Below are 27883 nucleotides of genomic sequence, written 5' to 3' on the forward strand. Positions count from 1 at the left end.
CCCCCTGTTTATGCACCCCCTATTTATGCACCCCCTGTTTATGCACCCCCTGTTTATGCACCCCTTGTTTATGCACCCCTTGTTTATGCATACCGTTTACCCTTTCTTCCACGAGTGTTTGACACTAAGTGAATTGATTGTGGTATTTTTACGAAGCCCAGGAGCCATGGTATATTCTGACACGAGGCACTCTTCGAAGAGAGTCCCTGACGATAAGGTTGTGCAAGGGTTGTGCATGGGTTTATAGAGCGGTCAAAATTTATCTAACTGCGTTGGTTGGGTGGCATGGTGTGTGAATAACTGAGATGGCTTGGATACCGACTGTTCTCGGTGTACTGACCATGATTAACTCCCATCTTTCATGACAAGCCTGTTGACCTCAAGGAATGACTATTGCGTTCTTGGCCTGTATCATTGCCCGTTTAAAGCTCCCATCATCACTTTACTTTGCACAATGGTTTTTTACATCAACTAGTGCGTATATGCTAGATTTTCGTAGATATCATGGGCAGGTGATATTTCAAATCGTCTTATTGAGTGTTGAGATCAGCTAATCAAAAGTCATTTGTTCGGTGGGTTTCTTAGAGAATTGGTATTGTGCCAACAAACCAAAAAAAAAGCGGTCCAAAATGCTGGATTCTAAATGCTTGGCTACACAAAGCCTTTGAAATGACGTATGATACGGTATTGATCTCAATGTGTACATTACCTTACTTTCGGGGTTATTTTCTTTACTGTTATATAATCGTGGCTGTGGCGGTGCAAAGTTGCATCCGACCTGTAAAAAGTATCGTAAGTTATACTTGGTTTGCTGTATTAGAGTTTCCGCAAAAAACCAAGAGTGATTACATACAGTATGTATCATTTTACTTTTAAGTGGTATCATCTCTGAGGAATATTGAACATACTGTAGACCCTTAGTTCTTGTCATGAATTTTCTGATTGAAGGGTTTGGGCTCTTAGAGGGGGAGATTGTCGACTGAAGAGCAAGAAAAGGACAACCTAGAATGTCTTTACTACGCGAGCGTTTCGATTGGGTAGAACTGAACAAATGTGCTAATCCCCATGAATACTGTAATACTGCCACTTAATCATCTTCTTCGCACTGGTCTATACAGATATTATCGGATGTACGTTGTGAAATGAACAGGAAATATATATGAAGCAATTATACTATGGTGCCATTTCCCAGTAAAGCATACTCAAAAGCCTTTTTCTCCAAACCCAAGAAATCCTAAAAACCCGCCTGTATACGTTGGGCCTCTGTAAAATAACGAACAAGGTGAACATTTTCCGCATGGCGTTTGAGCGCTTTGTGTCCAATCAACACAAGCTGGCAATATTCGTCAGGACAGGGTATGGGCTCAGTTGGCTTATAATTCCGAAGATGTTTTTCGAAATGTTCTCGAGCTTTTCGGGGCGAAGCAAAGTAGCACTGGTAATGCGGTTCAAAAATGCAGAAAAGGCAATGTCGATTGGTGAGCGAGATGGGACAATCTCGAGGTTCCGGAGATGAAGGAGGCTCTGTTTTCCCTTGAGGCAGCTCTTTTGGCGGCGACATTAGGTCGCTGCTGATGGTACACTTGATTTGTTTCTCAGGGATAATCCTTTCGGATGGTACTTTCCCAACACGGCCGAGCTCAATCAGTGCATTGACCAGATTGACTCGCTGTGCCATATCATCCTTCTCCGAAAGTCCTTGCATGGAGATTTGCATCAATTCCGCTACCTGGCGACGTTCGTTCAAACGATGAACAATCTTCTCGGGCTCATAAGCCTGCTTGTCAATATCCAAGAGCGACGGATCGAGCTGTCTATTAATCTCAAGAGTATCGATCGTGGCAAAGAATTCACCGCGTGCTCCATTGAATGTATCTTTCTTCAATTTTGCCTTGGCGCATCGCAATGCAGCCTCCGTCTTGGCTTTGAGCTCTCCAATTTTGGTGCCAACCGCGTTCTTCATCGATCCATACATCTCTTTGGCTTCTCTGGCAATGGCATTACGCATTTCTTGGAGGCCAACTATTTCGGGGTGAGTCGAAAGTGAAGCTCGTGTACTAGCAGGCAAATCGTCGTAATGAGCAGGAGCCCGAGGGTCGATATAGCGGCTTTGGTGACTAAGAATGTTCATCAATGCATCCTCCGAAGGTATTCCAAGGAATGCGGCTTGAACATGAGACTGGACTCGTTGATTCATATATGTCTGAAAAGTACTGGCATATACATGACCCATCACCTGCTGGAGCAAAGGAAGAGGTGCTGTTTCTGAACACAGTGCATACGTCAGCTGAAGCGATTACTATTTGAAGTGTGCCAAAACTTACTTTCGACTGCCTCACCAGTACCACGCCGTTGGTCATAAGGTCTCATAGCGCGAGGCATCCCCACTGCGAGGCTCAACCGCTTGAGATAAAACAAATATGTGTGATATCTAAGAGGTTTCATCTCATGTGTACTGATACCGCAAGAGGTCGAAACAGGCTGACGGCAGACAGGCACATTGAGTTTTTCTTTGACAAATTTCAGCTGCAAGGAATGACGCGGTGGTTGCACACGAGTGGCAAAAATGTCTTCAAGTGAGCGGATATTGCTTTCAAACACTCCATCACGAAAGGCCATCGAGACAACAAGCATGACAACGTCGAAGAATGGTTGTTTAACTTCAGACATCAAGAAAATTTTACTTGGCATCTCAGTCAGCCTGGCATAGGAATAGTAGAGTACCAAAGTAGTTGCACTCACCTTTTTGGTTTTTTATTATGGCCCTTGGTATGTTTCAAATCAATTTCCATCACGAGATGATCGCGGATACTACCAGGATTCGGTAAAAGGATCAAGCTTATTTGGCCATAACAAAGGGTTTTTAGATCCTCGTCTCTAAGATCCCACTGGTCCATCATATCAGCTTCGGTAACTTCAGCATCATTCACACATCCAAAGAAGTGCTGGATATTGGTACGCTCATTCTTTTCAACATAAACCAATGCTCCCGGCCTACTTGCAGTATAAGCCGATACGAGCAAAAGGAAAGCGAGCTGGATGATTTGCCGACCATCCGTATAGGGCGTAGTATCTTTTGTCCAGTGATGATGAAGTACAATGTACAGATCATCGACGTTCATGACAGGCTTTTCTCCAACAGACCTATCTAAGTTGAATTGTTCAGCTAGGTCGTTGCTCATGTACTATTACCCTTCTGTTAGAAGCCGAAGAGAGGAGAGAGCAAGGAAAACCCACATCATTTATATCCTGGCAACTTCTCGCATGGAGGCTACGTCCTACAGCTTTGCGATAAAGCTGGCACCACAGCCTCCAGTTTTCGTGCAGGCTGCTAAACTTTTTTATGTTGGAGTTATCCAGCATCCATTCAAGAAATATCATCACGTCCTCTTTCTTTGCTGCGCAGAGAAACTGCAAATGTTCTTTCTTCCCTAGATAGTCACAATGCCTAAGTCATATTCAGCGTAGTACTCATGAGTATGATATTAGTATGAGTGCCTACTTGATCCACTTTCTCTTGATGTATTCAATATTGTTTTTCGTGGATACAGCATGTCGCTTTTGAATAATGCTTTTCTCCAATTGCCGACGACGCTGGCGATAATACTCAGGGCTATGTACTTTTTTCGACTTGATGTGGGGAGCGCAAGAGCTTGGAACTGTCATAGCTTCAGGTGGGAATAAGGCCAGCAGAGACAAGGAGAAAATAATGGTTTGGCCTTGGAAAACGGATGGTAAGGAAATTGGTTGGTACAACAGTAATGACAGTTAGCTGGAAAAATGTTGGAGAGTAGCAAAGCAGAAACAATTGTAGCAGACGAAGTGGACTGTAGGAAGGCTATGAGTTGACGGGAACGGGGGCCATTTAAATATTGGGAACCGGTCTTGATAGCCTCAACAACACGGTGGTTTGTTATTTATCTGGAACGGCTACAAACGGACTGAAGGATGGTGACCACACGTCATCACTGATCCTTTGACCTGAGCATACTGGGTGAAGGGTGAGCCGATCACTGAGCAACACTGAGTGCTCACTGAGCACCGAAGCATTGCTCAGTGATCATTAGAATATCATTCGCACGTGATGTTGAGATGACTAAGATTTCGGTAAAAAGGGAGCTTAAACCGGCGTCCAAGGTAGCCATTTTCGGCAGCCGATTTACCGTCAATTAGCGTTGTGGTGTAGTATTATACTGTTCAGATTCGCGTGCTGTTGTCCACTAGATTAGATATCCTTGTCATTCTGCCTTAGGAACGAGTCTCACTATGAGTTATGTAAATAGATTATGAACAAAGCAAGTTGAGGCAGCTGAGACAGATCTAATATCTGAAATTTATATACCCTACTCAACGAGTGTTGGTTGGTATGGAGGCTCTAGAAGGATTGACAGGGGTCAGCGCTTCGTGTTTCGCTTCATTGATATCTTTTCTACACAGCCAGCATGTGTTGGCGCGAAGCTCCGTTAGTTTCGGACAAAGAACACCCAATATATACAATTCAAGTGTCTGACTGAAGTCGCCAATGCAAACCTCAAACTCCAACATGTTACCAGCTTCCACACAGCACATACGAACAAATTTATAAATAGATCATCGACATCATACCTTCAGGCCCCCAACCCAAACCAAAATACAAATGCCAAGCCGATCACCGCCAAGACATATCCATTTCAACGGTCGACTTCTAAGCTACCCAGAAGAGCTATCCTAAACACTCCATTTTTGGGGGCCACCAGTAGATTCGACCCTGCATAAACTCTCCGCTAGACTTTGGCCAGATTCATTGGTGTGTTCGTGTATCGTTGGGTATGCCGTGCCCTTGGCATTGCCACTGCGGTTGAAATGATGGCTGTGTCGAGTATAAACGGAAATGATTATCGCGACACATGGGTATACGAGAGTTGGTTTTCTTTTACTAGGGGATTATAAAGATGGTTGAGGTCTTTTAGACTAAGTCCCTTATTCATTACTTATCTTGATATCTAATATTACACCAGGTGGTAATTATGTCTTCAACCTCCTACGACCAAACCAACACATCATGGTGTATTGAGGCAATACCCCGACAACAAAAGAAATGGCTCTCCTTTCTATCCCTACGCTTCGGAACAGTACTCTGCACCATGACGGCCGTTATCTGCTTTTCCTGGGCTATGGTCCAACACGACGAAGGAATTGTTTCAACGGATGGGTTAGGGTCTGCATGGTCTAGTGTCAATATTGGTACCGTGAGTAACTTATACGCCTTGTATCTCTATATCTTTTATTTTCTCTCAACTTGCGTGAGAATATTCGCTAATTCCTCAACTTTCTGTTAAGTCTGCCTACGGCTTCATCTGGTCAACCGCCTACCTCATCGTCATATTCTGCAACTGCATCGTTCCACCCGCAGCGAGCATTACATTCGACTGTATTGCGTTTATTGCGCTGATTATCAGTGTTAGTTTTGATTTGCATGAGCTTGCTTATTGGAATGGGGGTGGTTATGGACTTTCTCGTACTACTGATGATGATGATGTGTTATATGGGGTTGAGTGTTTTGGGTGTTCGGTTATGTTGTTTGGGGTGTGAGTACCAAAATCCTTGGTTTGTTCTTAATTTTGAGACACTGACGGGGTGTTATCTCTAGGCTCATCTATCTTGTTCTTGTTGTGTGGGCTTCTAGGGCCTGTCATGTTGAGCGGAAGGCTGGGAGGAGGGATTTCAAGCCTTCTTTTGGTGCTTAATCTGAGTTCATTATGCTCAGGGATAGGGTTTATGGGACTTGACTCTATCGAGACTGTGAGCTTTATCTGGTGATCCAACACTGTTACGAGCTCACGAAGTATGGACTCTTGAGGCTAATGTTTAATTCTGATATTTACTGTGTCAAATAATCTTAATGTTTAATGACAAATATTTACTGGCGACCTTTTCGTATGCAACTAGTCTCGGTGTGGTAAAAGTCTGTTGGGTGAGGATCAAAAAGTTGTATAGATCTACGCTTCTCCTACGGCTTTCTACGTCGGACCTAGCGAGGAAATAATGTAGACTTGATACAATACGATCTATCAAGGTGCTCGGATGGTAGAAGTATGCAAATAACTAGGTGTGTGCGACGCGGATGGGATGGGCCTCAGTGTTGAACACGAAGGTATTCTTATTGCCCTTCTGAACTTGCCAGGGAGAATCTAAGATGGTTAACGTGGCTATAGAAGTGATAGCAAGATAAATTACTCACCTTCTGCGTGCACAAGGTACGCATACTTCATGACCTCGGCATAAAGGAAACTCTCTTGGTTATCGTACTTTGAACCGCCACCAGAGGTGTTGACGCTGCTCACGGCAGCGAAGCCTGAGTCGGTGCGGCAGGTGGCATTGATTGCCTTGAAACCGTTCCATGCCCAGTCGCGGTACTGTATCTTTATTAGTATATCTGCGGCTCCACCATGGCGAAAGTACTTACGATCTCATTGCCAGTGACCCGGTACGCGTAGTAGAAGCTCTCAATGACTTCAGGGCGCAGGTCATATGAGCCACTGTTGATATAGTAACCGGCTTTCTCGTAGAATTCCTTCTGGTCGTTTGGTACCTTCTTCGGGTCCCAGCCCCACGAGTCAGGTCCGATTCCTGTCAGAGTCTGGTTGTATGTAGCCTCGCAACCGTTCACGAGCTGCAGGCCAAAGTCGATAAAGTCTTGTCGGTCCAAAACGGTACCGCCCAAGATGAAGCTGCCGCCGTCAAAGCAGGTCAGATGCTGCGAGCTGAGGTCGTATTGGCCGTTGTAGTATGAAGCCAGCCAAGTCAATTCCGGGCGGTTCTTGGGGTGTGATGTAAGGTGCTTGATGGTCGACTCGGCTGCAAGGATCCAGCGGTCCTTGTATGACTCGAACCTCTTGGGATCATAGACGTACATCTTGATCAGGTACTCGTAGAACGAGTCATCACCGCCATTCCACGAGACAGCACCGTCGCTGAAATGGCCGTTAGAAATATTGATATTGCTTCCCACCAGACCAGGGAATGGCTCTCCGCTCGACGGCTGAGGGTTGAGTAGATATGACTCGGCTTTTTGGCTCAGCTTAGCATATTCGTCGTCGCCCGTCAGGTCGGACAAGCGCGTCCACTCGAGAACCAGAGTTCCAGTCACGGCGAGGCCATTGGTACTTGAACCGTCGTGGCTTTTGGAGCCAATGTTGAGGTTGTTATATGGAACACCAGATGGAGTGTTAAAAGCGTACTTTAGGACATCGCCCAGGTTCTTGGACTGGGAGAGCAAGGCATCCACATGGTCCGATGAGGGAGCGAGATTCGCTGCAGGGCCCTTAAGCAAGTCATACCCAGACAGCATACCACCTAGGTACCGGATAGTTGTCTCAAATAAGCTGACCTCGTCACTGGTCTTTGAGAAGTCGATGGTCATAATATGATCCAAAATCTTGCTCACGGCATCCTTGTTGCCCATGACAATAGCAGTTGAGAGCGCGTCGACAGCCGATGCACCCCATCCATTTCTGAGAGTGTCAGTTATGCCGCGAGATATGCTCATAGAACACTCACCTGGAGTCACCATAACCATTGCTCACTGGGTGCAACTCGTCGTGCGGGAAAGCATATTTTACATAGCCATCCCAGGCATGTTGGAAAGCTTCTTTGACAGCATCAGCCTTGGCTTTATTGTCCGGCCCGCGACGCAAGTCTGGCCCTTGTTCAGGGTGAGGATAGGCGGCAGCAGTTCCCACGAGGCCCAGGGCCAAAGGAAGTGAAAGAGAGGAAATGCGCATGATTACGCGATGGACGTATACAAATATACAGTGTTTAGGGCTCCAGGATTAGAGAAATCGCAAACGAAGGGCCACCCAGAGGGTCAATGCGATTAAATATGTGCGGAATGAAGAGAGTAGAAGAGACAGGAGTTGGAGGGAAGGGACGAAAGGGGAAGGCGAGTCGCACGCGACCCCATCGCGTTCTACAGAGTACAGCATGTTTCTTGTCTTTATTGAAATTAATATTGACGTTGGATTCTCGGACATTCAGGGGTGATCGGCAAGGGATGTGATCGGAGAATGTGCCCCTGGCCTGAACTGGAACTTGTTTACCGATCAACAGATCTATGATCGATGATCTCACATACAGTCTAAATGTCTCTTCCCCGATCTTCACGGGATAATTCCCCAGATGATCAAGACAGACGACTATCAGGCGTGACTGAGCCATCATATTCATATGTTCATATATTCAGGGTTCGATAGAGGATGTGTCTAGTTCGGTAGTTTGGGCTTAGCCTCACGCTTGGACTTAGATATGCAACATACCCCTCATAATGTCACCGGATGAGACTTACTGACTTGGAATAATATCACATTCAATGTTTTAGTAGACTGGGATCTCAACCCCAGACCCCTTTCCGCTACACACCCGGATATACTCGTGGCCGCGTCGCGTGCCATGTGTCAAATGCAAGGTCGAGTGCACTTCCCAGATAGCGCAGAAAACCTCGAAAATACTCACTACGAACCCAAAGGTCAATACTAAGTTCGAATTGGACGCTACATTTCGGGTTTAATCTCTAATTTCGGAGGAATAGGAACATTCGGGTTCAACAGCCATATTAGCTAGCAACATACTCAAGCCAAAGTATGACGGTCCCTGGATCTTGTGTTCCTGTCCCTGGTTGGGACCTTATTTCGGCATGTTTCCTCCCCTTGGCTTCCTGTATACTATTCCTACACGCATTTTCCAAAGAGATATAGACAACTCTCACAGAATAAATTATTTCTGGCAAACAGCACAGTGTTCAAGCCAAGACGTGGGGATAACGACGTCCCTAGCCGCTTTCCCCAGGTCATTTGGAAGCTCATGTGGGGAAATATTCGAAAGTATACCACCGGATCGAACACATTTACGATCCATCTATTGCTATTCATTGGCAATATGACAACAAATACATCTCTGGTCGTTCGAAAGAAAAATGTCAGCCCAAACTAGTCAAAGAAGAACACCCCCTGCCCACACCCAGTGCCCGCCAAGTACAAGTCAGTGTCGCATGTGGCACAGAATTCAAAAGATGGTATATCAGGATGCCCGCATTACACTGGACTAGTAAGTCCAATACTTTGATACTAATGCCTTCGGCAATGGAGCCATCCTTGGGTGTGATTTCGTAGGAGAAGTCACTCATCTGGCTCAGGGTGACATTACGGCCGGTTTAATTTTAGGAAATGAGCTATAAGTTAATATTTTCTCCGTTACAATGTGCTAATCGCATTTCTAGGAGAGACTCCGCCCGGTTGGGTGATTCTAGTGTCGGCGACTGTTGGCAGGAAACCGATCTATTGGGCTGCAGAATTGATGATGTAACAGGTGAAGGAATAGTCTCTCGGTATGGAAGGATGAGGACCTAGTAGACAAAGCAAAGCGACCTCTGTGATGAATTCTTTTACCTGATCTCTCTCACCCGCTGGTTTTCTTCGTTCGTCGAAGAAATGGGTCCTCCATCAGCATCATCCTCGCAAAGGACAAAATGTTCTGATTTTCCTGTTCTTCGAGCAAGGACATCCGCGAGATTTCGATCGAGAATTATATCCTCAAGCAGGAATTTGCCTATTATCGCGTATTAGCCAACATGGCAAGACCACAGTCAGATTTACTAGTATGAAAATGTTCCAAATACCATTGTGATCGAAAAATGGGCCGTCGAAGGATTGCTCTGCATCCTCACAGGTCACACCGTCTGCATTTATCACAGATTCGGGCCATTGATACCACCCGAACATCGACTGAGATCTTGCGATTAACTCAAGGGGAGGGTGACCGGGTAGAGAGATCATATCTGCGAGATGCGCCTTTGCTTGATAGTGACCCTGTCGATAGTGAATCTGGGAAACCTTTATTTTCCTTGGATGATGTTCCAGAGCTGACATGATGTTAGCGATATGGTCAATTTGAGGGGAACGTGTCTCGCTAGACGCACAAGAATGCTCCGATACCAGATATCAATGCTCATGTTCCAGGCACAACCACGAACGACCTCGGCGCACGATAGTGGTCAGGTTGGATAGGATATACGCCCATTCGTCCTGGTCAGTTTTGTGGGACCTCCTAAATCAACGATTTTCGGAAAGATATTCCTCATCGTCCTCCCCTTTGGTGGATGTCCTGTCAATCAGGTAAGAGTTGTAGTACACTCCGTACAAGAACTAATTCTTCTACAATTCGGGAATCAAAGGGGATTCGCCCATAGTTATACAATGAGTATAATATAAATAAGTGGTTATCAATCATACCAGATCTCCGTTACCTTGAGTGCTTACTATACCTAGACAGGCTCGTTATAATCTACCTAAAAATCGGGAGTTTGTCTCATTGGAATGGAATTTGCTTTTATATATATCTACTAGCGGTAATAGACTGGCACTACTGTATTGAATCCCTACTAATTTGAACAAGCGTCGCAGGAGGATCATGGTTTGGCTAGAGAGCTGTTCGAGAAACTGCCTTTGTGGTTAGGACAGGGTCAGGTCAGGCCAAACAAAACCAACGTATTGCATGGGTTAGATTCTGGGGTCGAGGAATTCCAGTAGTTCGGGATGGTAAGATCTCTGTCTGTCTATAAAATTGTTTATGAGTCGTGAGTGGAGTATAACTGTCGGAAGTATGTATAGCCGTAGGACATAAAGTCCATAGAGATGCATATAGACCAGGGTTTAGAGAGTGGTGAGATGCAAGTACTTGATCTATGTGCAATTAAAAAAAAAAAAGAGAGAGAGAGAGAGAGAGAGAAGGCAACCGGGCAACCTGCATGAGACGATTCGATGAATCAGCGGGTGCCCGCCGAGAGATAGCGGGAGAAAAAAAGGCGGGTATTCTGTGTAGGACAAGAGTCATACTCCTCCACATCTCTCCCCAACGGGTCTTCTCTGGAGATACAATTCTCCTCCCTTTTACATCTTTGCACCTCTCCATTCATCATGGCGACTCCGTTGCTCATCTCGTTCGACCCCTCCACCCCCACCTCCGGACTTTCCCTCAAGCAGATCGCCTACTTCGGCCGCGCGCTGGTCAAGGTCTCAACTCTCGCCCAGGCAGAGCAATTCCTGCGCCAGAACTTCCGCACCCTCGATGTCTTTGTCGACGCGACCGAGGTCTCCTCCGCCGGCGATCTCGTCGATATCCTCAACGCCGGTGCCGCCAAGATCCTGATTACCTTGGACCAGTTGACCACCCTCACCGAAGAGCAATCCGTTCCCTCGTCCCGCCTACTCGTCTCTGCCTCTTCAGACTCCCAGCTGGATACCCTCCAACAATGGGTTGCCGCCAATGCCGAGCGCAGCGAGGCTAGCGTCTGCACCAACCCCGCCAACATCCCCGCCGCCGCCGAGAAGTTGAAGATCAGCTCCGACTCACCACGTCTCTTCACATCTTTTGGTAGCCAGGCTGTGACAGAGGATGCGATCAAGCAGGTTGCAAAGCAGGGCGCCATTTCCATCGTCCCCTCCGCGGCATTGACCGTTGAGCGGGATGTAGCTGGCCAGGTCTCTGCTGCGAGCCTTCTTGCGTCGTACGCTGTCACTGACCAGGCCAATGGTCTCTATGCTACGGCTGTCACTGATGAGCGTGGTGCCTGTCTTGGCTTTGTGTGGAGCAGCGACGAGAGCATTGCCGAGGCCCTGCGCACCGGTACCGGCGTTTACCAGAGCCGCAAGCGCGGGCTATGGTACAAGGGCCAGTCGAGTGGTGATGTCCAGGAGTTGATCCGCATTGGCTTTGATTGCGATGCTGACTGTTTGGTCTTTGTGGTCAAGCAAATTGGACGTGGTAAGGACTATCCCTACACTTATTGATAAATGAATGCTGATTCGAGTGATAGGCTTCTGCCACCTCGGTACTGAGACCTGCTTCGGCGCATCGGCCGGTCTATCACGCCTTCAGAAGACTCTGGATTCTCGCAAGGCCGATGCTCCCGCTGGATCGTACACCGCGCGTCTGTTCAATGACCCTAAGCTCGTTGGTGCCAAGATTATGGAGGAGGCTGATGAATTGTGCCGTGCGAACACCAAGGAGGAGATTGCTTTCGAGGCTGCCGATCTCTTCTACTTCGCTCTGACCAAGTGCACTGCTGCTGGTGTCAGCTTGGAGGATATTGAGCGCAACCTTGACCTGAAGAGCTTGAAGGTCAAGCGGAGAAAGGGTGACGCCAAGGGACCTTGGGCTGAGAAGGCTGGCCTTGCTCAGCCCGAGTCGAAGCCTGCTCCTGCCCCTGCTCCAGTTGTGGACCGCGAATCTCGCATTGAAATGAGGCGGGTGATCACCTCTTCTACCACTCCCCAGGTTGTTTCGGACTACCTCAAACGTCCCTCCCAAAAGTCCAACGAAGCCATTGTCAACCTGGTTAAGCCCATCATCCAGGATGTCCGTGACGGCGGCGATGACGCTGTCCTCAAGTACACCCACAAGTTCGAGAAGGCTACATCACTCACATCCCCCGTCATCCACGCACCATTCCCTGCTGAACTCATGAAGCTCACCCCCGACGTCCGGGAAGCCATCGATGTCAGTATCGGTAACATCCAGCGCTTCCACTCTGCCCAGAAGGGAAGCAATGACGCTCTCCAGATGGAGACTATGCCCGGTGTTGTCTGCTCCCGCTTCTCTCGCGCCATCGAGCGTGTCGGTCTGTACATCCCTGGTGGTACTGCCGTGCTGCCTTCCACCGCCATGATGCTGGGTGTGCCCGCCATGGTGGCAGGCTGCAACAAGATCGTCCTGGCTTCTCCTCCCCGCTCTGACGGCAGCATCTCCCCCGAGATCGTCTACGTCGCCCACAAGGTTGGCGCCGAGAGCATCGTTCTCGCCGGTGGTGCTCAGGCTGTCGCTGCCATGGCCTACGGCACCCAGAGCATCACCAAGGTTGACAAGATCCTGGGTCCTGGTAACCAGTTCGTGACCGCCGCCAAGATGTTTGTGTCCAACGACACTTCCGCAGGTGTCAGCATCGACATGCCCGCCGGTCCCAGTGAGGTTCTCGTCATTGCCGACAAGACCGCCAACCCGGCATTTGTTGCCTCTGACCTGCTCAGTCAGGCTGAGCACGGTGTCGACTCCCAAGTCATCCTCATCGCCGTCGACCTCTCCGAGGCTGAGCTGCGCGCTATCGAGGACGAGGTCGATACCCAGGCCAAGGCCCTCCCCCGCATGGATATTGTCCGTGGCTCCCTGGAGCACTCTGTCACTTTCGTCGTGCGCGACATCAACGAGGCCATGGTCCTCAGCAACGATTACGCGCCCGAGCACCTGATCCTGCAAGTCCAGAACCCCGAGTCTGTTGTCGAGCAGGTCCAGAATGCCGGTAGCGTCTTCATCGGTCCCTGGACTCCGGAGAGTGTTGGCGACTACTCCGCCGGTGTCAACCACTCCTTGCGTAAGTCCTTCTTCCTCGTAATTCGATCGTCCTACAGCTAACATTATATCCAGCAACCTACGGCTACGCCAAGCAGTACTCCGGTGTCAACCTCGGTTCCTTCTTGAAGCACATCACTAGCTCAAACCTCACCGCAGACGGCCTTCTCGGTCTCGCAAAAACTGTCGAGACCCTCGCTGCCGTGGAAGGTCTTGAGGCTCACAAGCGTGCTGTGAGCATTCGTGTTGCGCAGATGCAGAAGGACCGGTCATAGACCTGTCTCATACATTTTCATTTACATTTTACATTTTCTTGTCTGCGCTTTTTTGTTTTTATCATGATGGGATGTGCCATGAAGAACCATAGCCAAAAGTAACTACGTCATTTTCGGGGCTAAATATTGGAGTTTATATCTATGAAGTATATTGTATAATGGTAGCCAGGTACATAGAGGGGCAATATCCCACTGCCGATATCGTAGGGCAAGCGAAGATCATGACTCAATTCCCTCTAGCGGAGTGCCCAATGACGTTTGGATCCACTCGAGATTTTTTTCCTGAGCACGCAAAGCCTACATTTGATGGACACTTTACATATGAGTCACAGGCGAGAAGCACAGAATGAAAATGAAGTAAATGATATCATTGCATAAACATGAATGCCACACGCCCCCAGTATAATTTTGCTCATCCACTATAGAAAGTAACCAAAAGAATAAAAACCCAAAACTCCAAATGCAACCCCTCTTCCGTTATCGCAAGGTACACCGAAATAATATCAGGCGCGACGATCGCGTATGCAAGCCCACATATACCCCTAGAACTGGGCAATATCATTTAAGATCTGGACCTCCTGGCCGGGCTTAAAGGCAGGAAGACCCATGTAAGGACATCCGTCACAGCGGAATGCATCGCCAAGTGCACAGCTGCCACACGAGCCTGTCTTGCCCTCCACGGTAAAGTCTAGCTCGTTCAGGTCGCCCGTGTCCAGCTTCATCACGTTCAATTCTTTATCTGCGTTTGCGCGGCGCTCTTTATCTTCCGCTTCCAGTCGGTCTGCTAGACCGCAGGTACAGTCCTTGCAGGCGCGTCTGCGGCGGCCGGTTTTGGGTTGGCATTCTGGGGCTGGGAGTATGTTAGCAATTGAAATTGTATGTGTGAAATTGTATATGGGGGTTGCGTACGAGGCATTGTGGGTCTTGTTAAATCTTCCTCGGTGAGGAGTGTATCTTCATTAATGAGTTCGTCTTCGCTATCGCGGTCATGGTCCATCCCTGGCCCGTCGAATCCAAATCCAGTGGGAAGATTTGAAATGCCAGTTGGGGCGGGTGCTGAAGCCGGAGCCGGGGCTGGGGTCTGAGTCTTATTCTTCTTTTTCAAGCCGAACTTTAATGGGACAGCCGCCGAGGGCTCGAAATTGGGCTTCTCGAATCCATTGTCTGACTGAACTAGGCCCGCCAGGACAGCTTCCATTGCGTCTGAGGCATTAAGTGCGGAATCTTGGGTTTGGAGCTTGGCGCCTGGCTTCATGGCGGGGACTAGGGTGGTGTATACATCGCGGGTAAGAAGTTTCAGGGCCTCGGAGCGTCGTGTGCCGTCTGTGTCGGTGAGGATGAGGACGAGGTCGTATGTGGATGCGGGAAGAGAGACGAAGCCGGCAGAGAGACGGTCGAGCATTTGAAGGTCTGTGGTGGAGCGGTCGAAGGTCGTGAAGAGGCCGCGGAGTTTGTCCTCTTGGGTGGCAATGGAGGGGGGCGCGAGAAGGAGAGTGCGCTTTGTGTTAGACATTGGCTTTGCCGGTGTCAGGTCCATGTCGTTGGTGTCAATGGTCATAAAAGAAGGCGCCATTGTGAAGGGGATATGGAACTGGAGGAGCTGAACGAAGAGGGAAAAGAGAGGTGAGGAGGGGTGGCGATATAGAAAAGATAACTTTAGTAATCCCACCATTAATAAGCGGCGATTCTCTCCAGGTCCTATCAGCGGCGATGTATTAGATCCGCGGAGACGGGTTGTTACGCTACTTTTAGTTACTTTGAACTACTGTAGTGGCTTTAGTCTGCGATTTCGGAGAGTATGACTCTGTAGAGGGGTTGATTATCAATTGTGGCTCTGTGAATGGCACACTATTGGAGACTCCTGACCGGCCCTTGTTCCGACTCCGCGTTCGCATTGCTACGCTAATGCGGCGGGTTACTATGCTCGATTAGGCAGTATTGACTGTTAACTGTAGACTTCCTTGGTATCAATATGTACAAAAAGATGGCGAGTCATCACTCATAACTCCGAAACATGAAATTCAGCGCTTGCGCTCACGGATCTTCCACTTGATGCCGTCCTTGTTGGTGCCTCCAACCGAGTTGTCCATCTTAGACCGCTGCCAGTCAAGTTCTTTCTCTGCGGTCTGGATCTCTGCGTGTTGCTTATGGAGTGCCGTCAACTTGTTCTGGCGGGCCTCTATGGCACGTTTGCGGAGCTTGCGAGCCCGTCGAGCTTCCACAAGTGCTTGCCGCTCAGACTCGAGCTGCTTGGGAGTCTTGCGGCCTTTAGTTGTTGTCTGCTCTTCTTCATCTGATTCAGACTCATCCTTTTGTAGCCTCCGCTTCTTCATAGCCAATTGTTCCTGTCGATCATTGGCAAAAACTGTCTTGCGTGGCTTGGATTGAGACGGAGGAGCACCAAAATCGAAGTCATCATCGTCGAATTCGTCTTCATCCATGCTCTCATCATCCTTCCCGTCCTTCTTGCCCAGCGACTTGTCCATTCCTTCCTGCAACTCCACTTCCCGCTCGAGGCGCTGGATCTCGCGGCGTACTCGCTCTCCAACTGTCCGGAGATATCCCTTATCTTGTGTCTTGAGGAGTTTGATCGCATCGTGACTGAGACCCTGTGCTGCGGCAGAGTCGCGAGCAGTTCCTACTCCACTTCCGTGCTTGCCCTGGGTCCGGTTCTTGCCTCCCATCATACCAAAGTTGAACTCGTCGACATTGCGATCGCGTGCCTTCTCTTCGAGGCGCTTCAGCTTAGCCTTCTTGGCATTGTAGTCTTTTGCGCGAAGCGAGTAATCCTGTTGAAGTTAGAATGTAATCCTCAAACTGACTGGAGACAAGGTCGGAGCATTGAAAATCTCTTTCAAAAGAAGTCCCGCGGTAACTGACCTTGTGCTTTTCAAGAAGACCCCATTTCTCACGGCCTGAGACCTGACCACGCTCTTTGTGGTTCCGCCGTTGAACGGCGTTACGCATGCTCGACATGCTGGGCTGTTGTGTTGATAATTCTGGGGGTTCGAAAAGAAGATAGTTTAAGGAGACAAAAATAAAGTCGTCAACCTTGTAAAAGATACAAGGACTCTGATCCGATCAAGGTGATGTAGACAGAACAATCCTCCAAAGAGTTGGAGAACTTTTTTTTCTGCAGGCCATCTCCGCCCGAGGTCTCGCGGTCCGCCATCAACACTCCCACTCGGCTGATCTTCTTTGCAATCCACGATTCAACAACGACACCGCGTTGAATTTCTAGTTTTTCTTCTTAATTCTCATCCCTGGGACTTGCTTTATCTAGCAATCCCATCCACTGTCTCTGGACTGCTGGGATCGACCCCTCTCCACAGCAAACTCTCCGACGCATCGATCATCCCATACTCTCCTCGCTCCGAATAACCTCGATCTCAAAGACCGAGCTCCTCAGTCCCAATGGCTACGCCATCCACATCCCCCGATACCTCCTCAGCACAGGCACCGAAGAAATATAACCTCCGCAACCCACTTCCGCTCTCAGCCCCCCAAGAACAAGAAGTCAAGCTGCTGTACTACAAGCGAGTACGGGCCCTTTGCGCTCCCGAGATTAAGGGTATGTAATCTACATAGCCTTTACAAGGCGCCTACCTCTTTATAGACAATGTTGCACTCTCCAATTGCCAAAAATGGTTCTGGGTCTGGGTGTCAAACGGAAGATCAGTTCCGCCCTCGTGACCCCAATCCACTTTCCTTCCCACCTCCCACCTCTTTATCAATCAGTCCGCTAACCCACTCCGATTTAGCATTCGCCGAGTGCGCCGTCAACCGCACTGTCACTGCTACATGGATCTGCCGCCAGCAGCGTCTCGCTATGAATTCATGCATGGTCGCCCACGCTAAGCCAGAAGAGGAGGATCGCGCGCGCGAGGAGTGGTTCGCTTCGTTTGAGGAACGCCGTCGTGCGCGTGATGAGGAGCTTGCTCGTGTTGAGACGCGACGTGCTGAGGTTATTAGCATGATGCGCAATGATGAAGCACGGAGGAGACAGGGTGAGGCGAAATGATTGCTTGTTTGCTTCCTCGTCTTGGTTCCTCTCTTCATCTGTGCTTGTACTTCTTGTCTATATGGGTTTGGGCGTTTTGGGTCTTTCACTTTTTGCCTTTCTCAGCGGTGTGAGTGCTTCCTCTTGGATAGGGGTGTGGTCACAGAGGAGGGATCTTCTTCGACTCGGACTCAACAGGCTTCCTGATCGGGTAGTGCCAGACTACTGGGTCGCGTATCAGCAATTCTGATACAGCCTCCCCTCCCACTTCCACTGGTGGATATCAGTGTCGTCCTGCTGGACGACTGTCTCTGATATTGTCTACTCAAGTAGACTCGAACTTATATCTTCTCTCCTCACGGCGCACAGGGCAGACAAGCAGGCGTTTCTGCCGGGCATCTCGATTACATTGCATGACCATCCCGAATGCGGAGCGATGGGATGGACTTGAATTATGTACAATATACACAGATCATTGCATATCTTGGTTCAATTGACCACAGAAAGATGTCTTTTCTATTCTTTCTTTTAACCCTGTCCCAATATACAGGAAAGGACAGAGCAGTTCATCCGTAAGATACCCAGATTGTAGAAGACATGATTGAATCCTCTCCATGTAAACCCTGAACGCCGTCCCGTTCGGTTCGGATTAAAAAGAATCAACTCCAAGCGCCAGAAACACCACACCCACGGCCAACGCAAATGAAACTTGTCCCGGAAAGTATGCCCTTAAACATCAGTCATCTTGCGGTCCTCGTCATCCGCCTCGCCCATGGCCGTATCCTCGCCGAATATGTCCTCCATCTTGCCATCATCTTCATCTTCCTCGCCGCCCTCTTCACCATCATCAGCCCCGTCACCACCACCAACTCCCTTCCCAGACCCCTGCTGCGTCGCATCAGGCATCTCCTCTTCCTCGCCTTCACTGTCCCACTCATCCTTCATATTCCACCCCATACCAGTAAGGCAGAACCGCTCAGGAGGCAAGCGCATACCAGCCATCATAATACTCTGGTTCGCGGCGCCAGTAGCCCCGTTAGCAGCCCCAACAGCAGGATCAAATCCCCTAGAAACACCAGGCAAAGCAATACGGTTCCGTTCCGACGCGACATCCATCAAGAACTCCTTCGGCAATCCGGTCTGGAATTGGAAATGCAGGCGCGAGGCGATACTCAGCCGCAATGCCGGCAAGGTAACACTATTCACTTCGGAGCTGCCCTTTGCGCCAGAGCTGCCGTCCGTTGCAGCGGCGTAGCCTTCTGTCGCGAGATGAACGGAGTCTTGCAGGACATTGGCTGTGTAGCGGTATGCGAAGTCGAGGAGTTGGAGGGGGACGCGGTCTTGGTAGGAAGTTACGCCTAGGGAGGCTAGGAGCATGTGTACCAGCCGTACGTCGCGTGGTCGTCGTGACTTGCCGCTGTCTTGAGCGGATGTGCCTGGCACTTGTGGGGGTTGTGGGTTTGTTGAGGTTGTAGGGGGTGCCGATGGGACGTTGACCTGGGTTTGGGTCGCGGCAGGTGCGGAGACCCCGTTCGTCGCGGAGTCTGCGGGGGGTGAGACGGGTTGTGTTGGAGGCGCTGAGCTTTGTGTCTGGCTTGGGGATGCCATTATGATTGGAGATGGTGATCACAGATCACGAGGGAGGAGGGTACTGCGGTGTTGCGCAAGTGAGGTCGAAATGGTGGGTCGAGCGACAATCAAGCGAGGAGCACTTGTGCAATAACCATTCCTGGCACAATTAGCTGCTCATAAGCTAGGAGCAAGAAATGGACGAGCAGCGTTGAGCGTTAGGATGGAGGGGGAAAGTGACGGCTTGGTGAGGCCGAAAAGAAGCGTAGGAGCTCCGATATTGCGCTAACCGCATTTGGTAATCAAGTTCCCCGTTCGACCTAAATAGATTCTTAATTGAATCGAAGCTATTGTCTCAATTATTCGAATTAAATTCAGTTACTCTCTTCATTTCAAACCATACATCACAAATTCTTCCCAACTATATGCGCCATGAATGTACAAAAACTAAAACAGAAACGCCATCAATGCCCATGGATTAGAACAGTCGCCAAATATGGCCGTGTAATGCAGTCTCTAACTCCAGGTGCATGCAGTAGTGTTGAACATAGTATATCGCTGTCAGAGCAGTCTAATGCAGAATCTGACATGGTAAGCACTCGCAAGGCGGGTATCAATGACGCAGAAACAATGCCCAAGAATCGATCAATTCGTATCAAGGCATAGCGGTGAATTATGTTCAAGGGGTCTGGGGCAACTTGGAACGGATGGGGAGAGAAATTGCAGGGCTTTCGGTACGGTCCTGGGTATTTTCAACCACAGGAGTCAACTCCTCTTCGCCGATTGCCTCTTCTTCAATGTCCAAATCACCTTCCACAGACTCCAGGATTGAACCTGCCGGGTTTGACATGACAGCTGAGTCCTGTGACATGTAGCTCGCACCGAGATCTTCCTCAGCGGCTTCAGCCTCATCAAGGTATTCGCTGCCTTCACCCTCGCTCAGGTCGTCGTCGTATTCTTCATCATCCCCGTCTTCATCTTCTTCAGCAACATTCTCATCGGCATCTACCTCGTCTTCGCTGTCGGTCGAAGAGAAGTCTTCAAGCTCTTGCGGCGTATCTCTCCAGTATGTAAAGTCCGTGTATTCTTCACCTCCGGAATGCACAAGTAGAGTGACTGGCGGGAAGAAATGGTCGAGCAGCTCTTGCATGGTCACGTAGCTGCTCTTGTACTTGTTGAGACTCAGTAAATCCAACGAAACCTCAGCATTAGAATTAATGGTGAAAATCCGAGTAGACGGAATATTAACAGAGCGGTAACTCAATGCATCTGTCAATCGGTTTCCAAATCCAGCGTAGAAGGGGTTCTCTTTGCCACAAAAGAGGTTGAGAATATCCCGCAAACATGCCATCTTGAAAACTTCGGGTTTTCTCAAGTAGATCTCTCGCCGCAAGGCCGCCATTGTGCGATCAGGGCTGCAGATCACTGGTCCCCTTGGGAGCCTGTAGCCATCTTGGCAGATGCCATGCAGATAGGCTCGTGTAGTGTCTGTTTGGCCAACCGATCGACTGGTAAGATACATAATGTTGTACCCGTTGTTGACAATGTCGGTGTATAGTTTAGCGACACCCGCATGTGTCCAGTCACGTCCAATCATGTTAAGAACATGGCCCAATGCGTCAGATTTGGTGATGGTTCCATCAATATCCGAAATCACGATTGGAGTGTTGCCATTCCAGAGATACATGTTTGCACTGCAGATGGCTCTATTGACGCTGAAAGACATTGTGTTGGGGCCTGGCTTCAGTTGCAAGGCTTTGAGTTGATCGCTCGTCAGCCGGAGAGTTTTGGCGTAGTTCCGGGTTTCGACTGCGAAACCATCATGCAATGGCGAGTCTGGGGGTGTGGGGAATCCAGGTTGAATATCCGATTTGGTTCTGTGGTGGCGTGCTGTCAAAGACGGTTCCGAGATAGCGTGGTCGCCCTCGCTATGATATCCTGGGTCAGATAGTGCATCATCGCTCAACGCCGTCTCCGGCCGCAGCGAATTGAGTGTGGCTCTGCGGTCAGCCAAATCCTTTGCTTCTTCGCTGCTGTAGATCCACAAATTGCCATGTTCGTCGGCTCCAATGAGAGCACCAATGTCATAGCTCCCTTCCAGCTCCTCGGCAAGAATCTTGCGCGCAACAACCTCTGCACGAAGGGCATCTTCTTCATTGCTCTTGTAGCCGGTCATATCCAGCATCAAATCACCTGTTTCTGTGACATGCGATGGAATATTGGAGCCAGACAGTTTCTTTGAAAGTGAGATGGCACGAGACACCGCCTCCTGAGGAGACATGGGAGGGGGGCTGCGAGAGCGGCCCATTGCTTCACCCTCGTTCTCGTTCTCGTCATGGCCACCGGTCTCAGGTGGGGCGGTCAGAGAATTCCGAGGGGAGCTTTTTATAAGCACATTGTCCGAGATAGTGTGGTCAAGTGGTGGTTTGCCACTCAACGAGCCATGTCGTGAGGGAATATCGGATTCGTCGGGCGATCGCGACAGAGGCGTAATTGTCCCTGGTGAAGCGTCAACGACGAGTCATCTATGAGAAGTGCAGACAAGTCCTACCTAAATCTGTGTGGGCCCGCGCCTTGTTCGATATGGGGATGGTCGGCGGAGTCTTCGCGCCTTCTGACAATGCGTCCGCATTTGATTTATCGAGGTCGAGAAACTCAGGTTCCTGCAGCGAAGGCGGGATATCGGGTTCACTCTGAGCCCGAGGACTCGCTGCTGGAGAGACCAACGGCGAAGTTTGCAACGATGCGGGGATGTCGTCGGTCGTTTCAAATACAAAGAATGCCTCGCCCCCTTCCCCGAGCTTCATAGCGTAATCTTGTTTGACTCCGTTGACTTTGAACTCGACTTTCTTCTCAAAGGGACGCAAGAGCGAGAACTTGCCGAAACGGACATGGAAGGGCGAACAGGCGAGGGTGCCTTCAAGAAGCGAAATTAGTATGGTTGAAGAATAACCTCATTGATTCATAGGTACCATCTTCTTGTTCTATGACAATAACGTCGATAGCCCCGCTAAGGGTGGCCGGGTTGATTGAATTCCATGTCTTGGAGACGGAACCGCTGATGCTCCGAACGTACTGCATGCCGCCAAATGGTGTCGAGCACCTTTGACTGTGATTGTAAGGAAGATTCAATACAAGGAACCGATTGAAAATGCAAAGGCAGAAGGCAGTGGGTGATCAAAAAAGAGTGAGACAGGTGGGAGAGAACCGGAAGTGTTGTAAAGCCCGCCGCTTCCAAACGGCCGGCCCATGTGACACTTCAGTGAACAATGAATAACAGCCCCCGAATGCCCTCAAAATCAGTAAGAAGCCAAAACGAATATCAAAAGAGTAGATGCAACAGAGCAGATGGGTAATTTCGAACCACTTTGGGGTTCATCAACAATTCAACCTCCAACTTCCCAACGCTTTGAGCTATGCCGAGGCCCCGGCCCGAGATCACGTGCGTTGCCGGGAACGGCGCTAGGCTCTATGTGGTAAGCGGCCGATCTTCATCACGTGGACCCGCTATCCCACCCGCTTGAGGTCTCTTTGCGTTGGACTCTCGTCCGTTCATTGACGGGATGTATGAGCCGCTATATTTTGCTTTTGACGCCTACCCTGCTGCGGTCCCCCGAGTGAGGGTTCGAGGTGTCATGGCTCTCTTCCTGGCTGGTTCAATCCTGTGGGCATTGATCTGGTAAGTTACGCCCCGTGATCGCTCTGTGCCTGGCTGACTATTTGAAGGCTACTCTACCGTGCATGGCAGGTCTGTCAGACTTCCAATGAGGTTCTGGTGGAGAAGCTTGGTCTCGACATTCCTCCGCCGCCAGAGGTGACCCTCGAGGAGATCACAGCCCGTGAGATCCGCCTTGCCTGGAAACAACCAGACTTTCACAACTCAATTCACAAGCATATCATTCAGGTGAACAATGTTAAAGGTATGGGCAGACTAATCCCTGTCAATCAGCCAGGTACTAACATCACCTAGTCGGAGAATCCAAGCGTGCTGAAACTGCGGTGGAAATCTCGAATCTCATACCTGGAAACATTTACCACATTTGCGTTCTTTCTCTCAGCGCCGCAAACTTCCAAACTCCCAGTGCGATCCTCCATGTCCGAACGAAATCTCTTCCGCTGTCCCAGGCCCAACAAAATGGCAATGTCGGTGCTCCAATCATTCGCGCCTTCATTCCCAGGTCAACAGTTGGTCTGCCTACGCCATCTGCCCCTGTCATGTCGCGCGAACACAGTTCAGGCCAGCTGCCTGGTAAGCGGCCCTCTGCTGGGCGGAAACTCTCCCCCGCTGCTGGAATTGACGTTTCCCACGGCCATCTCGATGAGACCCAAAAGAGCAGAGCAAAGAGCGCCAAAGAGGAGACTCTGGAACAACTAGCAGACCGCTTGAAGTCACTTCAACAGGAAAATGAGAATGTGGAGAAGCAAGCGACGGAGGAAGAGGATGAACATATCGCATTACTGAAAGACCTAGAAAAGCAGCGCAGTGAGCTAAGAAAGCGCGTTCGAGAAAAGGACGAGGCAAGCGGCGATCTGAAAAAACACGTCTACAAGCTGGAAAGCGTCAATCGAACAGTGCAAGGCGAAAAGTCAAAGCGCTTGAGACTTCTTCAGCAGAAAGAGGCAGAGCGCAAGAAGCGCAAGAATGACATCCTGCGGTGGCAGGAGAAGATTGCGCGCATGGAAAACGATGCTACACAGGCGAAGGAGGATAAAGCCCGGATTGAGGAGGAAATGGCTGCGCGCGCAGAGGAGGTCCGAAAGAAGATCGCCAAAGAGCAAGGAGAGATGAAGACGATCGATGATGAGATCCAAGACAAAGGAGGACGGATCAAAAAACTTGAAGAAGAGAGAATGGGATTGCAAGAAGGCGACAGTGAGGATGGCAAGGAGTTGGATCGCATCGACAATGAGCGGGCTCGGCAATGGGAGCACAAGTTGGGCAACCTACACGCACGCTATACGACTCTGGTGAATCTTCACGCGCAAGCCCAACAACAATATCAGGAAGCCCAAGAGCGCTTGAAATGGCTCACTGCCCAACGACCCGGTAGCTCGGGGCCCTTTTCCTTGCCGAGCCTCGATCTTGATATGTCGAATACTGCCACTATTCGGCCCCGTCGCCATCGCAGCTCACTTGTCAGCAACGTATCTTCCCCTGTGAACTTCCCAGGCATTGAGGCGTCGTTCCCAGGTGGCCTCGGCTACAACCCACCCGCAAGTCACTCGCCTACGTTTGCTCCCAGCTCTGCATTCTTCAACATCAACAATGGCATGGCTCTTCCCGGTCTGTCTGATCCCCCGGAGATCATGCGTTCAGATGCGGAGGTTGCTTTCAATAACCCGCAAATGAGTCCCCGCGCAGACGCGCTGTTGCCATCTGATCTCCTTGGTGATGAGGAATCACCAGAATTCCCACGATCTATTACCCGTCCAAGATTCTCAACTCTGGAGACTCCCGGTCCTCCCTTGGACGGCTTCGGTCATGGTCCAGTATCGCCCGTTTCTTCCGACAGTCGAGCGGGTAGTATCTTTGCCAGTCCAATGGAAACTCAAATACGACAGGAATCCGAGTCCCAAGGTGTTCATTTGTCTGCTGCTGGGGATGCTCCGAAAAGCGCATCCCGGAGACTCTCCGGGCTCTTCGGCTTTCACCGGCCTCGTGGAAAGACTTTGGCAGACGAGTCACCCATGCTCGGCACATTGAAACCGGGTCAGAGTCAATCCTTCCCGCGCAACATCGACGAGCTGGACCCAATCGGTTCACGGCGACGCAGATCGAGCTATACTGGAAACTGGGCAAACCCGATGTCATTGTTCCCTCGAAGCAACACCACTGGGGTTACTATGGACAGTTCGTCTGATCATGCACCTTCCCGGCGAGCTGCTTTCTCAAGTATCTTCTCATCCAGCAAGTTTGGCTTCGGCGGTGCTGGCGCCCGTGGGAACTCCGATCTCAGCACTGGCTATAACCAATTCAGTCCTCGTCATGACCCTATCGATCCATCTTCGCTTCTTGGCGGTGTTCGAAGGGGATCTTTGTCCCCACGGCCTTCGTCTGTCTCGTTCGACAACCAAAATCACCTCCCTCATCCGTCTACGGACAACCGCCATTTCGGATGGCCGTCAACCGAGAATGCTGGACACCGCAACAGTCCCCTCGGATTTGACTGGGCCTCACCATCAACGTGGTCTCGTGCTCCTTCTCGGCGACCTTCAATCCAATATGGATCATCAGGTCATCTCCCACTGGGCCTGAGCGGTGAACCTGATTTCATGGAAGACACATTCGAACGTCCTCACCGACCACTGCAGGCACCTATTGGCACTCGTCCTTCGTCCTCCCATCGGCCACTTACACCGAAGCTGAATCCCGCTGCACCGGCGTTCACTGCAGTGTTCACGGGCGAGAACCCCAATGACCAGGACAAGCCCAAGGGCCCTGATAGTCCATTCAGCTTGCACGAGTTTGACCGTTCTCCTTCCGAACCTCGCACATCTCGCTCCCTCTCTCACTTCACCGGAGAATCATATGAGTCCCTGGAGCGCATGCATTCGGGAACTTCCGTCGACAACGGGTCCAAGGAGTCATTTATCCGCAAGATCACGCGCAAGGGCAGCTCCAGCAAGTTCAGCTCATGGAAAGATCGCTCGGGACTCTTCTCCAAGAAGGCCGACTCCGCGCAAGGTGATATCGACGGAGACGCGGCTAGCGAGGCACAGCTCGGCAAGAGCATTGATAGCACTGCCTCCAGTGTGCCCTCTGCCGACCGCTCGACCCGCAGCAGTCTGGGCTTCTTTTCTCGCAAGTCCCGCAGATCCGACAAGGCCAGTGAGACTAGCGAACGCGCTAGTGAGACTGGTGATGAAGAGATTCCGGAGGAGGTTGAAGCACCGTGATTCAAGTTCTATGGACTAAGCGTCCTGTCCACTGTTTATTTCCTAGATTCTGAGTATTATACACCCAAACGGTTTTCCTTGGTTCATAACCATTTCTACAATATTTCTCCAGTTCTTAGAACCTGTAGACAATTCTGTAGTGAGTTACAATCTTAAAATGTAGTAGTTTTATATCAATCTCATTGTCAAGTAGGGTTATCTCAAGACGCTGGTTGAATTGGGCAGTGCGGGCGGGCGGAAATCGCACAAAATGACTCAACTTCTATCCCAGACGTCACTCAACCAACCATGGCGAACTCAAGGTAAGTAATAAACAGAGCCTTCAGATAAATATAAATGCTAATATTATGCAGATTTGAATACGTCAAGTCCTTCGAGCAGCCGGACGTGCTACTTCCTAATACGTGGATTGTGGTCCGCATTGATGGACGAGGATTTCACAAGTGAGTCCCTCCCGCACTGGTACTCGTATGCTATGCATTCCATGTTATATATACAGAAGTGAGATATATATGTACATATATCTATCTATTTATATACCTGTTTTGTCCTGTCTACTCGTCTCGAACAATATGTCTACTCTGAGCAGAATCTAACCTTACCAGACTTTCCGATCACTATGCCTTCGTGAAACCAAATGACCGCCGCGCACTCGATTTGATGAATGCCGCAGCCGTCGAGGTCATGAAAGAACTCCCGGATCTATGTATTGGCTATGGAGTCAGCGACGAGTTCAGGTATGCTATACCCTTGTTCAACCTGACATCAAAGTATTCAATTGGCTCACTAAATCACTTTAGCTTCGTCTTCCATCCCAGTTGCCAACTATTCGAGCGGCGAAACGGGTAAGTAGTCCACCTTTGCTTTGAATGATCGACTAGTGGTGGCAGGACAGCTATTAATGATATCTCCTCAGGAAACTGGTAACAACCATCGTCTCTACATTCACTGCACATTACATCTTCAAGTGGAGCGAGTTTTTCCCTTCTACGCCTCTGCAGCCTCCGTATTTGCCTTCTTTTGATGGTCGTGCTGTTATCTATCCGAATAGTCGGATTTTGCGCGATTATATGAGTTGGAGACAGGTTGATTGTGAGTGAATACCTGCGTCGATCGAGGGTGGCTCGACTTCGATTCCATTTTCGGTGTGCATCTTGCTAATAGTCGTATCTAGGTCATATCAATAACCTCTACAATACTACCTTCTGGACGATGGTTCAACAGGGTGGAATGAGCAACACAGACGCGGAGCAAGAGTTAAAGGTACCTTCCTCGTCATCATTATCACTCTCACAGTTCCTGTGCTGCCATTTACTTACTTGCTACAGGGCACTGTATCAGGGGACAAGAACGAAATCCTCTTCAAGCGCTTCGGAATCAACTACAATAATGAAGAAGAGATCTATAAAAAGGGCAGTGTTGTCTATCGCAAGGTAGAAGCCCCCTACATTCAATACACTATGGTTCCTACTAACATGTCATTCCACAGTTCGAACTTGAAGAGCCTACGCCTATTCAAACATCCGTGGATGAGGTATCCCCCCTCACAGAACAAAAGCAGTCGAGGTCCCAGCAGGATAAGATCAAGAAATTGCGTCGGAAGGCTCAAGTTGTCGTTGACCATGTTGATATCATCAAGGATGAGTTCTGGGAGAGGAGGCCTTGGATTATTTCTGGTAACCCTGGGAGATTGCCAGCTTAGGTTATAACTATGTAGCTCTAATGCAAAGGTTGAATGCAGAGAGGTTGCTTGTTTCTGGTCATG

At 49.6% G+C, this 27883-nt stretch overlaps 11 protein-coding genes across 11 annotated transcripts; 5 read left to right on the top strand and 6 right to left on the bottom strand.

Annotated features, from left to right (window-relative positions):
- Window positions 1-1323: 1323 nt before the first annotated feature.
- Window positions 1324-2670, bottom strand: PENARI_c005G12564 (uncharacterized protein; the record flags this gene model as incomplete). The annotated part of the gene is made up of 3 exons (XM_022630091.1): window positions 1324-1545; window positions 1622-2265; window positions 2325-2670. The coding sequence occupies 3 exons, from the start codon at window positions 2668-2670 to the stop codon at window positions 1324-1326; spliced, it is 1212 nt and encodes a 403-aa protein (XP_022490344.1).
- A 2453-nt stretch (window positions 2671-5123) lies between these two features.
- PENARI_c005G02624 (uncharacterized protein) lies at window positions 5124-5726 on the top strand (the record flags this gene model as incomplete). The annotated part of the gene is made up of 3 exons (XM_022629631.1): window positions 5124-5228; window positions 5320-5567; window positions 5630-5726. The coding sequence occupies 3 exons, from the start codon at window positions 5124-5126 to the stop codon at window positions 5724-5726; spliced, it is 450 nt and encodes a 149-aa protein (XP_022490525.1).
- Window positions 5727-6139: 413 nt separating this feature from the next.
- PENARI_c005G02590 (glycoside hydrolase family 47 protein) lies at window positions 6140-7763 on the bottom strand (the record flags this gene model as incomplete). The annotated part of the gene is made up of 4 exons (XM_022629627.1): window positions 6140-6147; window positions 6221-6395; window positions 6446-7493; window positions 7540-7763. The coding sequence occupies 4 exons, from the start codon at window positions 7761-7763 to the stop codon at window positions 6140-6142; spliced, it is 1455 nt and encodes a 484-aa protein (XP_022490127.1).
- A 3186-nt stretch (window positions 7764-10949) lies between these two features.
- Window positions 10950-13652, top strand: PENARI_c005G06423 (histidine biosynthesis protein HIS4; the record flags this gene model as incomplete). The annotated part of the gene is made up of 3 exons (XM_022629801.1): window positions 10950-11796; window positions 11849-13399; window positions 13453-13652. 3 exons carry the CDS (start codon window positions 10950-10952, stop codon window positions 13650-13652), a joined length of 2598 nt encoding a protein of 865 aa, XP_022490487.1.
- Window positions 13653-14194: 542 nt separating this feature from the next.
- PENARI_c005G08002 (uncharacterized protein) lies at window positions 14195-15225 on the bottom strand (the record flags this gene model as incomplete). Its single annotated transcript, XM_022629880.1, has 2 exons — window positions 14195-14502; window positions 14562-15225. The coding sequence occupies 2 exons, from the start codon at window positions 15223-15225 to the stop codon at window positions 14195-14197; spliced, it is 972 nt and encodes a 323-aa protein (XP_022490589.1).
- Window positions 15226-15673: 448 nt separating this feature from the next.
- Window positions 15674-16628, bottom strand: PENARI_c005G10166 (rRNA-processing protein UTP11; the record flags this gene model as incomplete). Its single annotated transcript, XM_022629988.1, has 2 exons — window positions 15674-16441; window positions 16533-16628. 2 exons carry the CDS (start codon window positions 16626-16628, stop codon window positions 15674-15676), a joined length of 864 nt encoding a protein of 287 aa, XP_022490143.1.
- A 438-nt stretch (window positions 16629-17066) lies between these two features.
- On the top strand, window positions 17067-17673 carry PENARI_c005G01667 (uncharacterized protein; the record flags this gene model as incomplete). Its single annotated transcript, XM_022629591.1, has 2 exons — window positions 17067-17223; window positions 17414-17673. 2 exons carry the CDS (start codon window positions 17067-17069, stop codon window positions 17671-17673), a joined length of 417 nt encoding a protein of 138 aa, XP_022490147.1.
- A 708-nt stretch (window positions 17674-18381) lies between these two features.
- Window positions 18382-19260, bottom strand: PENARI_c005G06194 (putative transcription initiation factor TFIID, 31kD subunit; the record flags this gene model as incomplete). The annotated part of the gene is made up of 1 exon (XM_022629788.1): window positions 18382-19260. The coding sequence occupies one exon, from the start codon at window positions 19258-19260 to the stop codon at window positions 18382-18384; it is 879 nt and encodes a 292-aa protein (XP_022490513.1).
- Window positions 19261-19900: 640 nt separating this feature from the next.
- PENARI_c005G11583 (putative lipin Smp2) lies at window positions 19901-22302 on the bottom strand (the record flags this gene model as incomplete). The annotated part of the gene is made up of 3 exons (XM_022630050.1): window positions 19901-21720; window positions 21773-22138; window positions 22194-22302. 3 exons carry the CDS (start codon window positions 22300-22302, stop codon window positions 19901-19903), a joined length of 2295 nt encoding a protein of 764 aa, XP_022490198.1.
- Window positions 22303-22784: 482 nt separating this feature from the next.
- Window positions 22785-26118, top strand: PENARI_c005G08608 (Fibronectin type III domain protein; the record flags this gene model as incomplete). The annotated part of the gene is made up of 3 exons (XM_022629909.1): window positions 22785-22900; window positions 22948-23141; window positions 23192-26118. The coding sequence occupies 3 exons, from the start codon at window positions 22785-22787 to the stop codon at window positions 26116-26118; spliced, it is 3237 nt and encodes a 1078-aa protein (XP_022490543.1).
- Window positions 26119-26406: 288 nt separating this feature from the next.
- PENARI_c005G06200 (tRNA guanylyltransferase) lies at window positions 26407-27820 on the top strand (the record flags this gene model as incomplete). The annotated part of the gene is made up of 8 exons (XM_022629789.1): window positions 26407-26420; window positions 26472-26561; window positions 26724-26855; window positions 26919-26963; window positions 27035-27210; window positions 27293-27381; window positions 27447-27551; window positions 27608-27820. The coding sequence occupies 8 exons, from the start codon at window positions 26407-26409 to the stop codon at window positions 27818-27820; spliced, it is 864 nt and encodes a 287-aa protein (XP_022490139.1).
- Window positions 27821-27883: the final 63 nt, after the last annotated feature.

Source organism: Penicillium arizonense (assembly GCF_001773325.1).
Source record: "Penicillium arizonense strain CBS 141311 chromosome Unknown PENARI_contig005, whole genome shotgun sequence".
NCBI classification, from domain to species: Eukaryota; Fungi; Ascomycota; class Eurotiomycetes; order Eurotiales; family Aspergillaceae; genus Penicillium; species Penicillium arizonense.